Below are 13878 nucleotides of genomic sequence, written 5' to 3'. Positions count from 1 at the left end.
TTTGCTGCAGAGAACCATCAATCCCCCTTACTATACTGTGCCCTATTACCACTACATTCCTTTTTGCTCATCCTGCTTGTCCCACTATTATTACTTATGTTATTTAGTTAATTTAATTACTTTCTTCATTAACTTAAAATAATTCTTATGTATGTTACAAATTAGTGCTTATTGAATGCTAGTACACCTGGTACTAGAAGTCACAGATTTCTTGATTACACAGAAGGGTGCTTTAAGTATTTAATTACTTTATTTTTATTTTATATTTTTAAGTTTCAGTCCTTTTTATTTATACAAATACCTTAACTCTGGTGTCTTAAGCTAGCAATTAATATACTGTCCCTTATACCAAGCACTTACCGGCCAATCAACTTACTAGTTTCCTTCGATGTCACAGTTGTTTTATTTCACTCAAATTTCTTCAGCAGCTGAAACGGCTGCAATCCTGGCTCCATCTTTGCTGATTTTATACAGTGAAGCTCCCAACTCCCTCCTTGTTTATTTTAGACAGTGAAACTCCCAACTCCCTCCTTGTTTATTTTAGACAGTGAAACTCCCAACTCCCTCCTCGCTGATTTTAAACAGCGAAACTCCTGGTGCCCTCCTCGCTATGTTTAAACAATGATACTCCCGACTCCCTCCTCACAGATCTTAAATAGCGAAGCTCTCAGTTCCCTCCTCGCTGTTTAAACAATGAAACTCCTGACTCCCTCCTTGCAGATTTTAAACAGTGAAGCTTCCGGTTCCCTCCTCGCTGTGTTTAAACAATGAAACTCCCAACTCCTTCCTCACAGATTTTAAACAGCGAAACTCCCAGTTCCTCTACGCTGGTTTTAAACAGTAATAAAAGTAGTACTAAAAGTAGTAAAATGAGTAGGGAAATACATGTCATACTTCAATCTGGCAAATTGCAAACTTGTGATCCCCATGTGCATACCTTGTATTTCTCCTTGTGGATCTTTATAAAACCACTTCATAGCAGCATCATGGGACAACGGCAAGGTGGCAGCTTTAGTTCGTTTATCCTGAATTTGTGTTGACAGTCTTTCGTCATCTAAGGCATTATCCTGTAAAGATGCTACCATCTTCTCAGCTTCCTGAATGGGAGAGATTTTCTCATTATGTAAAATAGTGACTTTACCAACAAGGGTCCAGTTTTAATCTCCTAAACAGGCATGCCACCTTTGTTTGTTCAAATCTGGACTGTTTGCACTACATTTCACCAAAAGCCTTCAGTGCTCGTACAGTTCTGATGAAATGCTGCTAGACCTACAGAGCATTTTTAGCATTTCCTATTTTTCTCTCACATACATTATTTGGTTTTCTGCTTTCAGCAGTTTACTTTTAATTGTCAAGCCAATTGCTAGTTGCAATTTTCATGGTAAAGCTTTTTTTTTTGAAGCTCATAGCTGAAATACAAGTTACACTCTAGAAACTTCAGATGACACATTTCTATCATTCTCCATTTGTACTGTGAACTGAGCGAATTCTGCTCATTTACAATATGGGATGTATAAGAGAAAAATAATTCAATTTTGGACAAAGACTTTGATACATGATTATGGAGCAATTTCACAATTAACTGTTCCCATTACATACCTGCTCAAGATGTTTTAGCCCTTCATCATCATCATTATCCTGAGGTATGCTCCGCTTTGCAACAGCTGCGATTGTAGGCGAGGGAGGCACTGCAATTGTAGTAGCAGTAGTAGTAGTGCCGTTAATAGATGGAACTGAAGATTTTTGATAAGAGGCGGTTGAGGTATCCGTCACTGGAACACAAAAGCAGCAAGTTTGTTTGTAGATTATTCAAATAATATGTTCAAACAACTGGAAAACTGAACAATTCCTATTAATTACTTCCCAAATTGTCACAGTTTTGTTTACAAAAACATGATTACAAAACTGCATTCGCCAATAATTTTAATTCTCCTGTATTAGATAGTATACAGTTCACATTTCTGAACACAAGTCATAGACTCCCCATTTGCAGATGAAGAACTTCAATAAGAATCAAATATCTTGTTTATATTCAACCATGACATCATGCAAAGAGATGTAGGACGGTGGAGTGGGAAATTAGTAGGATCAAAACTGCTACAAACAGGGAAATAAATGAATGAAAAACATGGTATGTTCAAGAGGCAGAATTAAAACAAAATTTAGTTTTATCGCTAATAAAACAAGCTGCAAATCTATATCAAGTTAAAATTTACGTAACCCCACTTGGAATTTGGAAATGTGGGGAATTTTGTGGAATTTGAGTAAAGCAGGTTAGTTCCAACTGTTTTATAATTTAGAATGCCAAGCTCTTAAAACTGTTAAATCTAAAATCTGTCAGGTACATAACTAACAAAGTGCATTACCTAGGCACTAATGATTTTTAAAAACCTAGTTTTTTTGATATAACTCAGATTTTTAATTTATCAATTCCTATCCAAGTTTATGATTAGGGGTGGGGAATAAATGCTGGCCAAGCTAGCAAAGCCCACATCCCATGAATGAATAAAAAAAATAGCTGGCTCAAAAAGGTGCTCAAAAGATGTTCCTTCCTAATATGACAGGTCACCATTGTTGTATGTTTATGCCAGGTAATGAATACCTTTTGAAGTGAGGGATGAGCGCTCTCACATTATAGAACTAGATAGAGGGGGAAAAAAAATTCCAAGTACATTTTCTTATCATAGTGCTGTCTCTTTAAAAGTCAGAATACCGGGCTGAACACCATGCTTTACATCAGTTCTAAAGCTTCAAAACTTAAGTCAGTTATGTATTTTAAATAAATTCATACCTTCCCTGGCAGGTCTTTGTTGTGCAACCTCAGTTTTGTCAGTTTTTTCTGGTATGCTTTCTTCCTTTTTAGATGGGCTGGGAACTAATGGTATCTGAGGATCTGAAGGGAGCGGCGATGAATTTGTGCAGGAAACATCTTTGGGCTCTTCTGTTTTATTTGTTTCTATAATATGATAAATATTGATCAATGCACAACAAGTTATAGGCAATATTACATAGAGTGTCTAAATTCAGCAAGTAATTAAAAAAAATATATTCAGGGTTCTTCTTCCCCATTCATAGCTTCCTGTCCCATATACTTTTAAGATGATTTACTTTGAAGATTATTTACTTAAAGTCTGTCTAATATAGCCTTTAGCTAGCTTCTGGAAAGTGCATTCGGCCAAACAAGATGAAAAGGCTACTATTTTGGTCTTTCACTGGGGAAGTGGGACGTAGTACATAGTCATAAGCTTCCACATTGCAGTTCAATTTGAGATCAATTAATCACACATTCCTACAATGAATCAAAAAAAAATAATGACTTGCATGGACACACAGATACAAAAGGGTCCATATAATCTATGCTGAGTTAATTTAGATTAGGCAGACATGCAGGCAAATTGGCCTCAGTACCCCAGAGACCCATACTGGAAGTGTCCATGTGCAGATGTTGTTTAAGGATCAAATCTGCCTTGGTTCCTGTGCAACCAAGGTGCAAAGGCAGCTGTAAAACTATCCCAGCAAGAATCCAATGTCTTTGGGAGAGGGGTTTAAGGAAAGCAGAAAGCATAACTGGGAAAGTTGTCAAGCAAGTTAAATTGGAAAACAAACTTGTGGGTAACTGAGGGAAAATAAGTCACATTCTTCCTATGGCTGAAGGCATTACGGTTCGCTTAGTTATGTGTGTTATGCCTATCAATGACAATAAACTTGCAGAATATGGATATAATTGACAAATTAATTTCAATACTTAGGAATTTTGATAAGAAAAATAAGGACGTCACACTTTATTTGGAAAATACGAATCTAAATGGTTTCCAGGAACAAAGGGATCTTACAGTGCAAAGAAATAACTCAAAGTGCTACGGCAAGTTAGTAAGGCCATAAAAATGCTGCCCAGCCATAAAGATTTATTTTCAGAGGGATAGAAATGAAAAGTAGAAAGGTGATAATAAACTTGTTTCGAACCTTGCTTAGACTACATTTGGGGTATGGGGTGCAGTTCAGGTTTCCATGTTATGGAAGGGGTACAGAAGCACTGGAGAGGGTACAACAAAGATTTACAAGGATGGTATCAAGGCTATATCAGGAAATACTGAACAAGCTGGGTCTTTCTTCTCTTGAAAAGGAAACAGCTGAGGGGTAACCTAATAGAAGTCTTTAAAAGTACAAAAGGTTTTGAGCAAGTAGGCACAATGTTTCCACTTGCGCAATAAAGCAAAACTAGAGTTCACTATTTAAGCCAGTTACCAAGCAAATCACAGAATTCAGAAGAAACTTCTTTGCCCAAAGAGTGGCGAGAATGTGGAATTTGCTACTATAGGGAATAGTTGAGGTATATACTACTGTACAGACACGTTTAAGAGAAGGCTAGATAGACATGAGGGAGAAAAGAATATCTGATTTTACTGATAAAGATAAGGAAAGACAGGAGGAGGTTAGAGTGGAGAATAAATGCCAGGGTGGACGGGTTGGGCCAAATGGCCAGGTTCTGCACTCTGTATACTATGTAATTGTACATAATTGTCTGAAAATCATGGAGATCAGATGTGAGAAATTTGCATTTAACTTCAAAAGCTTTTTGAGTGAAGAATGACTGATAAAAACCTTCATCAGTCTCTTTCTTGTATTTCTTATCAGGTTCCTTAGCTTCTTCTTTCTCACTGTCCTCTGAATTTGATCTCTCCTCTCCATCCTCCATCTGTTTAAAATCCAATTCCTGTTCCTCTGGAATAGGCTCCTTGGGAGATTTCTACAAAACAGCACCAAAAACACAAAAAAGTATAAGATGCATGGTTAAGTACCTTCTTTAACAGTTAAGTTCTTTTTAACACTAGGGCAAGATATTGAAACTTTGGCAGAATTATATCCTAGAAGGATTCAAAAATGCAGAGTATTATATAATTCCTCTGACATTAATATTCTCCCTTTAGGGGTCAGCCTTGGCTCAGTGATAGCACAATGTCTCAAAGTAAGAAAGTTAGGGGTTCAAGCCCCCCCCTCGAGTTTGACACACAATCTATGCTGACACTTCAGCAAGTTATGCTTCATTATAAGTGCCATTTTTAAATGAGATGTTAAACTGAGGTCCCATCCACTCTCTCAAGTGAATCTAAAAGATCCCATTTCATGGCTCAAAGGAAAACAGGAGAGTTCTTCCGATCTCCCATCCAACACTTAGCAGTCTCTCACAGATTGTTGTAAAGATCTAACTGGTTAATGAATGTCCTTGAGGAAACAAAACTTGTCATCCTCATCCAATTTGGCCTACATTCAACATCATTTACATACTTTGATGCCTGTCTCTTACCTTCCCTCTGAAATTGCCTAGCAAGCTGCTCACATTCAAACTGCTTTCAGTAGTTCAAGAAGATGGCCCACTTTCACTTCCCCAGCAACCAAGGATAGGTAAGTAAATGTCAGCTTCGTCATGACACAACCATCCCCAAAATGAATAAAAATTCAAATATTCAGGTCTGCACAACTTTAAATTTATGATGTAATCAACTGAAAATCATCTCTGTTACATTTAAGTTACTGAAGGTTTGGAAGGGGGCAGGGGCTTGTATTGGTAGAAGGGCACGTTGTGAAGGAGAGCAAAGTCAGGAAGATTCACAAAGTGTATCTTTAACAGCCTGGTCTCAGTGGCAATGCACTCACTAAATCAGAAGATTATGGATTCAAACTCCATTCGACTTAAGAAAGTAACCTAGAATGACACCTCATTGCAGTATTAAGAATGTGCTGTACTCTGAGCTCTGAGGCCTGTCTTTCTCATTCAAGCAGATGTAAAACATCCTTTGGCATTATTTCAAGAACAGGGGCTTTCTGGTCCTCTAGTGAAAATTTACTGTCAACCAACATAGATTGTTCAGATTATTCAGGGGTTTAATTTCATTGCTCTTTCAGTGAACTTGCTTTGCACAAACTGGCCGTCATATATCCCCATATTAAACTGCAACTACAGATCACAAGTACTTAATCGACTATGAAGAATCTTGGCACACCCTGAGGTCGTGAAAAGCGTCATATAAATATAAGTTGTTTCTTTCTATACCATAAGCACATATTTAAAGCCATTAGTAATTTTGTAATACTTGAACAAAACAACCAGTGTAAAAAAGATGCTCAGCCTCAGCCACAAACACTCCCAATCAGTAATAGCATGTTAAACTTAATTCATAGCTTTTTTTTTTACACAAAAGCAACACTTGACCAGGCAACATCCTTCAGCTCCAGACTCAAAAAACAATCTTACCACACTATTACACTATATAGTTTTATTTTTGCAACGGGTACTTTGATTGATTCTGAACTTCCACCAAATCATGGCATTTAACTATAGCCCAATGCACGCTTACCTAATGCTGTCTCCAATGTCATTTTTGTGGGCAGGTTTGGATCCAGTGTTGAGATCAGAGCTGTCAATCACTAATGCTTCAGATAGTATTAACATTGGTGTTAGCTTCTAAATGTAGATTTGCAAACAAGTGGCTTGAATGAAGTTACCTATCATTAGAAAAGCTCCCTCACAAAGTGACTTACACAAATTATGAGATATGCAAGAAATTAGAATTACCCAACCTTCAAGGACATAAATGCTCCAGAAGAATCAAAAGTTCCCATCTCCTCCTCTGCATCCTCTAGACACCATTCTGGCAAGCTGTCCTTTTCGTCATCCATACTACCGCTACCAGAGCGCACTCGTCTGTAACCTCGTTCATCATCTCTATCTCGATAATCAAAATCAAACCGCCTTCTGCGTTCTGTGGCTTCTCTCCAACCTGTAGAACATGGCCCATGTTAAAAATTTTGGAAAAGGTTTGAACAATAAATAATGCTAAAATCACATAAATGCTCAACAGCAACACTATTAATAGTAAGGGACATTAAACACAGACCAAAAAAAGTCTCAGGTTCAATGCCCTTTATATGCTGAACTCGTTGATTTCCACAGGGTAGTTGCAATAGCACAATCAACCTTAGTACCCCAATTAGGAATGAGAACTTGAACTTAGCTCCTATTTATGTTCACTATCCTGTGAAGCCTGGTTGAAAATGCTTAATATGTTTAAAAATAAGATTAAAAAATTATATGGCAATTGCAATTGACAACACTTCATCCATTTCTCTGCCTTCGCATTTTTATACTTTTATAGCTGTTTTGCCTCAGATCTTCCTTTAAAAATGCCTTCATTGAATATAACAATTGCTCCAATGCATGATATAACTACACAAATGGCAAGCAAGGAAGGGGTCAGAATTCTCAATAGTCAAAATGCCTATTCAGACATCTTTTAAATAAAAGCTGCCCAAGACTTATAGAGTTTGTTACTGTTGAGGAGTCAGGAACATTCTGACAGGTAAGTGTTAATAATATCAAATATCACTATTGGATCTTGCATTGTAATATAGCCATGTTTTAACTTCAGTGATTCATTATAGGGATTGTCCTGAAAAGACAATTACATTGACCAGCATTGTTTTTAAGTGTTGAGATGCATTAGTGTACTTTTCCCATATGTATTGAAATCTGAAGAAAAATTGGCTTGGAATCTCTAGTGTGATGATCCAAAGTAACTTAAATACCAGAACTATTTTAAATTTTAAAACTTTCAACAGCTTACAGTTAAGAGAAAAAAAGCAAGCACCTGCTCTTGGATTGCTTTGATCAACAAGGCATTTGTTCTGGCTGTGGAAAAAAAGGCCATCTGTTTCTTCAGTTCCAGGCTTTTGTAGCGTCACAATTCGACACCAGCCATGATTATTGTTCAATAAATTGTTTTCTAATAGACTCTGTTTACATTTCCAAGTGACTGTTATTACGCCTGACTGTTATGAATGCTTGGCTGAGTTTCAAATGTTTAATGCCAGATCCATTTAATTCAGCAACTGCCCATGTTCACATGTTTATCAACAGCTCTACGCTATTAAATGAGGGGGCATGGGCTGCACATGGGAAGGGTGAGGTTTAGGGGTCAGAGAAATGATGTTGGGAGTTGAGCTGCATATTCTATTTGAGAATATGCAAATGGCGTACATCAAGGAACCAAGATGTAAAACAGATTGTGGCCAGCAGTCAGGTAGACTGAGTGTTGTTGCAGCTGCTGTTGAGTAATGGTGGTTGTTCCATCCCTACAGTAGACCTGTCTGTTAAGTTATCCTGTACATTATGCGCGTGTGTGTATAGAATTTCTGTGTGTCTGCGCGCATATATATATGTATGTTATTGTCTTCAAATAAATCAAACCTACTTTACCTAGTTTACTAGTCCTGTGCATGTGATTGGTGAGATTACATAAAGAAGCCAGAAGCACAACATGGTGACAGCGTTGAATATGAAGGCCACAGACAAGATTTGGTGTAATGCAGAGGCTGTAATCACAATGAATTCCCAGGAGGAAGACTACCTCTACAGACAGTACTTTGCAGAACAATGAGTACCTGATTGTGGGACTGCCAGATCGTGGTGGATGGGAGCAACGAGTCAGTTCAGCATCGCACTGTGCGATTGGTTTTGAATCGGGGAGAAAAGCTGTAAGACCGTTGAGATGTCCTCGGATGTCATTACCACACATAAAACCAATAAAAAGACTAAACGGGAAAAAAGGACCACTGAGTTTACTATCACGAAAACCTGAATTGTAGCCAAAAAATAATTTAAATAAAAACTGCCACTGCACTGCTGAATCGCTCCACGGAGTAGAGAGGTTACAAATCGCAGTTGGGAGCGTCTGTAAAAGACAGGGAACATTAGAATGATGACTGCCAAATTCCCCAACTTGAATTGGAAGGCCACAAAAATCCTATCCAAAGTTAGGCTTTTTAAACAAGGATGGAATGAGGCTTTTAGATTTATCCATCAGAAAAACCAGATAAACAAGTGGAGAAATTAAACACAGCCTATTGGAAACAAGGGGTTGCACAGAGTCAACGCTTCGGGCCTCTCCAAGGAGAATCCCAGAAGGACCCTGTTAAACTGTGGAACATGCTGGAGGAGCAGCTTCACAAAGGTGAACTTCAGAATACACTGATTAGAGCTGATGGCTTACAGGCAACAGCCACAAGAATCAATTGATAGTTTGTCAGCAGCAAAAACAAAAATACCTGGAAAAATTCAGCAGGTCTGACAACATCTGCAGTTGACATTTCGAGTCCGTATGACTCATCATCAGAACTAAGGAAATAGAGAAATCAGGTGAAATATAAGCTGGTAAAGGGGGGGTGGGACAGCTAGAACTGGATAAAGGGCCAGAGATAGGTGGAGGCAAAGAAGAGATTGCTAAAGATGTCATAGACAAAAGGACAAAGGGGTATTGACATTATCTAGGGGTGGTGATATTATCTAAGGAATGTGCTAATGAGGACATTAAGGGTAGCAAGCAAGGCAAGCTAGTGGCAGATGGCCCTAATGGGCGTGAGGTGGGGTAAGGGATCGAAATGAGCTAAAAGGTGGAGATAAAACAATAGATCGAAATACATTTAGAAATAAATGATTGGAAAAAGGGGGATCGGAAAGGGGATGGGGATGGAGGAGAGAGTTCATGATCTGAAATTGTTGAACTCAATATTCAGTCCACAACGCTGTAAAGTGCCTAGTCGGAAGATGAGGTGCTGTTCCTCCAGCTTGCGTTGAGCTTCACTAGAACACTGCAACAGGCCAAGGATGGACATGTGGGCATGAGAGCAGGGTGGTGTGTTGAAATGGCATGCGACAGGGAGGTCTGGGTCATGCTTGCAGACTGACCAAAGGTGCTCCGCAAAGCGGTCACCCAGTCTGCGTTTGTCGAGGAGACTGCTTTGGGAGCAGTGAATGCAGTAGACTAAATTGAGGGAAGTGCAAGTGAAGTGCTGCTTCACTTGAAAGGAGTGTTTGGGCCCTTGGGCGGTGAGGAGGAGGGAAGTAAAGGGGCAGGTGTTGCACCTTCTGCGGTTGCTTAGGAAGATGCCTTGGAAGGGGGTTGAGGTGTAGGGGGTGATGGAGGAGCGGACCAGGGGGTCCCAGGGGGAATGATCTCTGCGGAAAGCCATCGGGGGGGGGGGGGGTGGTGCGCGGGGGTGGTGGTGGTGTTGGTGAAGGGAAGATGTGTTTGGTGATGGGATCATGCTGAAGTTGGCAGAAATGGCAAAGGATGATCCTTTGAATGAGGAGGCTGGTGGGGTGATAAGTGAGGACAAGGGGGACCCTATCATGGTTCTGGGAGGGAGAGGAAGGTATGAGGGAGATGGGCCGGACATAGTTGAGGGCTCTGTCAACCAGCGTGGGTGGAAAACCTCGGTTAACGAAGAAGGAAGACATGTCAGGGGAACTGTTTTGGAAAGTGACATCATCAGAACAGATGCGAAGGAGGCAAAGGAACTGAGAGAATGGGATGGAATCCTTACAGGAAGTGGAGTGTGAGGAGCTGTACTCGAGGTAGCTGTGGGAGTCGGTGGGTTTGTAATAAATATTGGTGGACAATCTATCACCAGAAACTGAGACTGAGGGGTCAAGGAAGGGAAGGGAAGTGTCAGTGATGGACCATGTGAAAACGATGGAGTGGTGGAAATTGGAAGCAAAATTAATAAATTTTTCCAGACCCAGACGAGAGCATGAAGTTTGTCAGCAGGCTCCATGATAAGGGCAAGGACGCGGTTTTTCAGAAGCTGAGCTGTCTGAATGGATGATGGAGCTAATCACAGCTTCAATGACGATTGAAGCCTTCCAAAAAGACCTTTTGAAGAAAAAGGTCATGGTATTGACAGGCTGCTAGAAGATGGCAGAAAATATGAAGCCATTGTGGCTGGACAACATCTGCAATCATTGGATGCAGCTACCAGTATTGGCACCATAGCCATGATAAAGAAAACATGCAAGCCATATGAGAAGTGCAATCTCCTGCACCCACCACAAAGCTGCATCTCAAGGCCTTTGCAAAGTAAGAGGACACTGGGCTTGTCAATGCAGGAAATCAGTTTCCAGATGTGCGATTGGAGGTTACAATAAGATATAATCAAATAGAAGTATGGCAGCAACAACAGCAAATATGCCAGAGATCCAAATAAACATAAGCACCCACAAGGTTAGCAGCCAGACAGACAAGGGTGAAGATTCAGAGTGGAGAAATCTTCAACCAGAAAGCAAACAGGCTTTCCACATTGTGAATGTGACACAATGTGTGGACAAAGAGGCTTTTGCTACTAACAGCATCAAAGAAAAGCAGCAAATAATCAATACCAAAGTCAACACAAGGGACAGCATGAACATTTCACCAGTCAGAATCTTGAAGGATATGTACCTGGACAGTTGGCAGTCAATGATACAATCTATGACAGCCAAACTAACTCCATACAATGGAAGACTTGCACAGATGCATCAGATTCTTGAACTTCTTAGCACCAAACATACCCAATTTTGCTGATAGATCATCACTTAGAGAGCTGTTAAGGAAGAGTGTTCCATACATACGGCAGGACCACCATATACACGTGTTCAAACACTTGAACAGGCACTGTCAGAAGAGACATGTATTCTGCACTACTACAACACAAGAAAGGAGACAGTCTTAGAGGTCAATGCATCTCAAAGGGTTAGAAGCATGTATTTTGCAATATGGAAAGCCAAATGCATTGGGCTCCAAAGGTTTACCACAACTGCAATCCAACGATTCGAACTAGAATGAGACACTTGCTTTGATATTTCTGCACGTAAGACAAAAAGTTTGGGTCATACACCCCAGCATGGAACCTGTGGAAGTATCTAAAGTGTGCAGTGAGCCTAGGTCCTATGAGATCACAACACCAAATAGGGCAACGTTAAGGAGAAACAGAAGCCAGGTAAGAGACTGGCCAGTTGTAGGACACCCAGAACTCCAAATGTGTCTACAACACACCCAAAGGTGAACTCAAAGTTAAATTGTGGTTCATGCTGGTCTTTCACATTCAGTATTCCGATAATACACAGAGTGCCAATGCACCCACAAGTCCAGAGCACTAAAGTGATAAGTCGAGATCTATCACAAGATCTTGGGGGCTGGGGGGGGAAGGGAATTAGTGAACCACCTACACTTTATACAGACATAAACTCTTAAATGATGAGATCCATTTTTTGTGTAAATTGTTTTCACAATAGTCTTAACGAATGCAATGTTATCTTGGGGAAAATAGATATGTTGCAATATCGCAAAGAGAATATGCATATGATGTGCACGCCACAGAACCAGGATGTAAAGCAGCATCTGACCAGCAATGAGTGTAGCTGCTGCTGTAATAGTGGTTGCTGAAACCAGAGAGTACATCTGTCCATTGAGCTACCCTGTAATTTATATATATTAGTTGTAGCCTTCAAATAAATCAAACCTACTTATAGTTTACCAATCCTGTGACAGAGATTGATGAGTATACATAAAGAAGCCAGAAACACAACAATAACCAGCCCCTTTCGCACTCATACTCATTTTGCATGGCATTGCATCTCACAAAACCTGACCCGTCCCCACCCATGTCACTCAGACTATATTATGGTGGGAATTCAGTTCGGAGAAAGGCTCAGGTTTCAGAAGTCGGAAATGGACCAAACTTGCATTTCCCCAGCCCGAGGTGAAAAGCTGGGCTGGGGAAATTCTACGGACCTGCAAGGAGGCAATAAAATAATCTGTGATTAGCTACCCATTGCTGCAACCAATGACACAGGAGAAACAATATTCAACCTAAGGCTCTTAGATTTCTTAGCTGAGAAAGCTGAAATAGCATACCACATCCACAGCTGAGCTGATGCTACATGGTCCACTGCTCATCTAAATACAGCTCTCTGCTGCCAATTCACACAGGTACAAGTCACCTACTTCCTTTGGTCTACTGCAGATTGCACTATAACCATGTTCCTATCCCTACTTGGCAAGTGGGCCAATGCTTCCTTAGCTTCAGAGTCAAGTGACCAAAGTCTCAACAAGTTGCAGGAGTTCACAGGTAGAACAGGCAAAAATAGGCTATGATCCACAAGAAGGCAGTGTTGCGAGCATGCAACAAGAGGCCCAGTATGATCTAGATTCCAGATCAATGCATTTGTGCTCCAGCAAATGGATTGGTGCGGAGCCATCAAGTGGTAAAAGTTAGCAACTGCATGCAGAATTAACCTACAGTTTGATGCAACAGGGCATCACTGATCATTTCCTCAGTTCCACTGCAGTTAACATGCAACGTGACATCACAGCACGGCTTGGTACAATTCCAATTAAGTGTTGCCACTCTCAGTGGTACCTTACATTAATAACCTGGAGCCACTATGCTTGCAGTAAGACTAAATATCAAATCATTATGTACAGAAATCTAGTGGAACGAAAATAATTAGAATGATCCTTTAATTTATATTCTGCAAGAAAGGTAATCTCTAATGGAATAATCTGATTGGCAAAAGATTAACATATTTAACTTCGGAATAGTATATACGTATTATAATTTTGATAATTTAGCTATTTCTATCTAGTTTCAATGAGTTCATCATATTCTTCACCCAGCACTTTCAATTTAAAAAGCAGCCTTGACATCTGATATACTTCAAGCTGCTGTTCTAATAAAGTTTGTGTTGAACATTTTAAAATGCTACCTTTAAAATTATTCTTTCATTCATAAGAACATAAGAACTAGGAGCAGGAGTAGGCAATTCAGCCCCTCGGGCCTGCCCTGCCATTCAATACAATCATCGATAATCTCATTTCGGCCTCAACTCCAATTTCCCGCCCTCGCCCCATAACCTTTCAACCCATTACTAATTAAAAATCTGTATCTCCTCCTTAAATTTATTCAGCGTCCCGGCATACACTGCACTCCGAGGTAGTGAATTCCACAGATTCACCACCCTTTGAGAAAACTAATTCCTCCTCATCTTTGATTTAAATCTACCAC

General features: G+C 40.0%; 1 protein-coding gene across 3 annotated transcripts in view; it reads right to left on the bottom strand.

The window, feature by feature from the left end:
• The window catches only part of gigyf2 (GRB10 interacting GYF protein 2), a 163207-nt gene that overhangs the window by 72598 nt on the left and 76731 nt on the right, over window positions 1-13878 (bottom strand). For all 3 annotated transcript variants that reach the window (XM_041211236.1, XM_041211257.1, XM_041211247.1), the window contains exons 10-14: window positions 6580-6779; window positions 4603-4747; window positions 2792-2956; window positions 1600-1772; window positions 938-1097 (exon numbers count right to left, since the gene is read on the bottom strand). In XM_041211236.1, the coding sequence (XP_041067170.1) occupies window positions 938-1097; window positions 1600-1772; window positions 2792-2956; window positions 4603-4747; window positions 6580-6779 (843 nt within the window). The remainder of the gene's footprint in view (window positions 1-937; window positions 1098-1599; window positions 1773-2791; window positions 2957-4602; window positions 4748-6579; window positions 6780-13878) is intronic.

This window comes from Carcharodon carcharias, chromosome 2 (assembly GCF_017639515.1).
Source record: "Carcharodon carcharias isolate sCarCar2 chromosome 2, sCarCar2.pri, whole genome shotgun sequence".
Taxonomy (NCBI): Eukaryota; Metazoa; Chordata; class Chondrichthyes; order Lamniformes; family Lamnidae; genus Carcharodon; species Carcharodon carcharias.
This window is presented reverse-complemented; position numbering and strand designations above follow the sequence as displayed.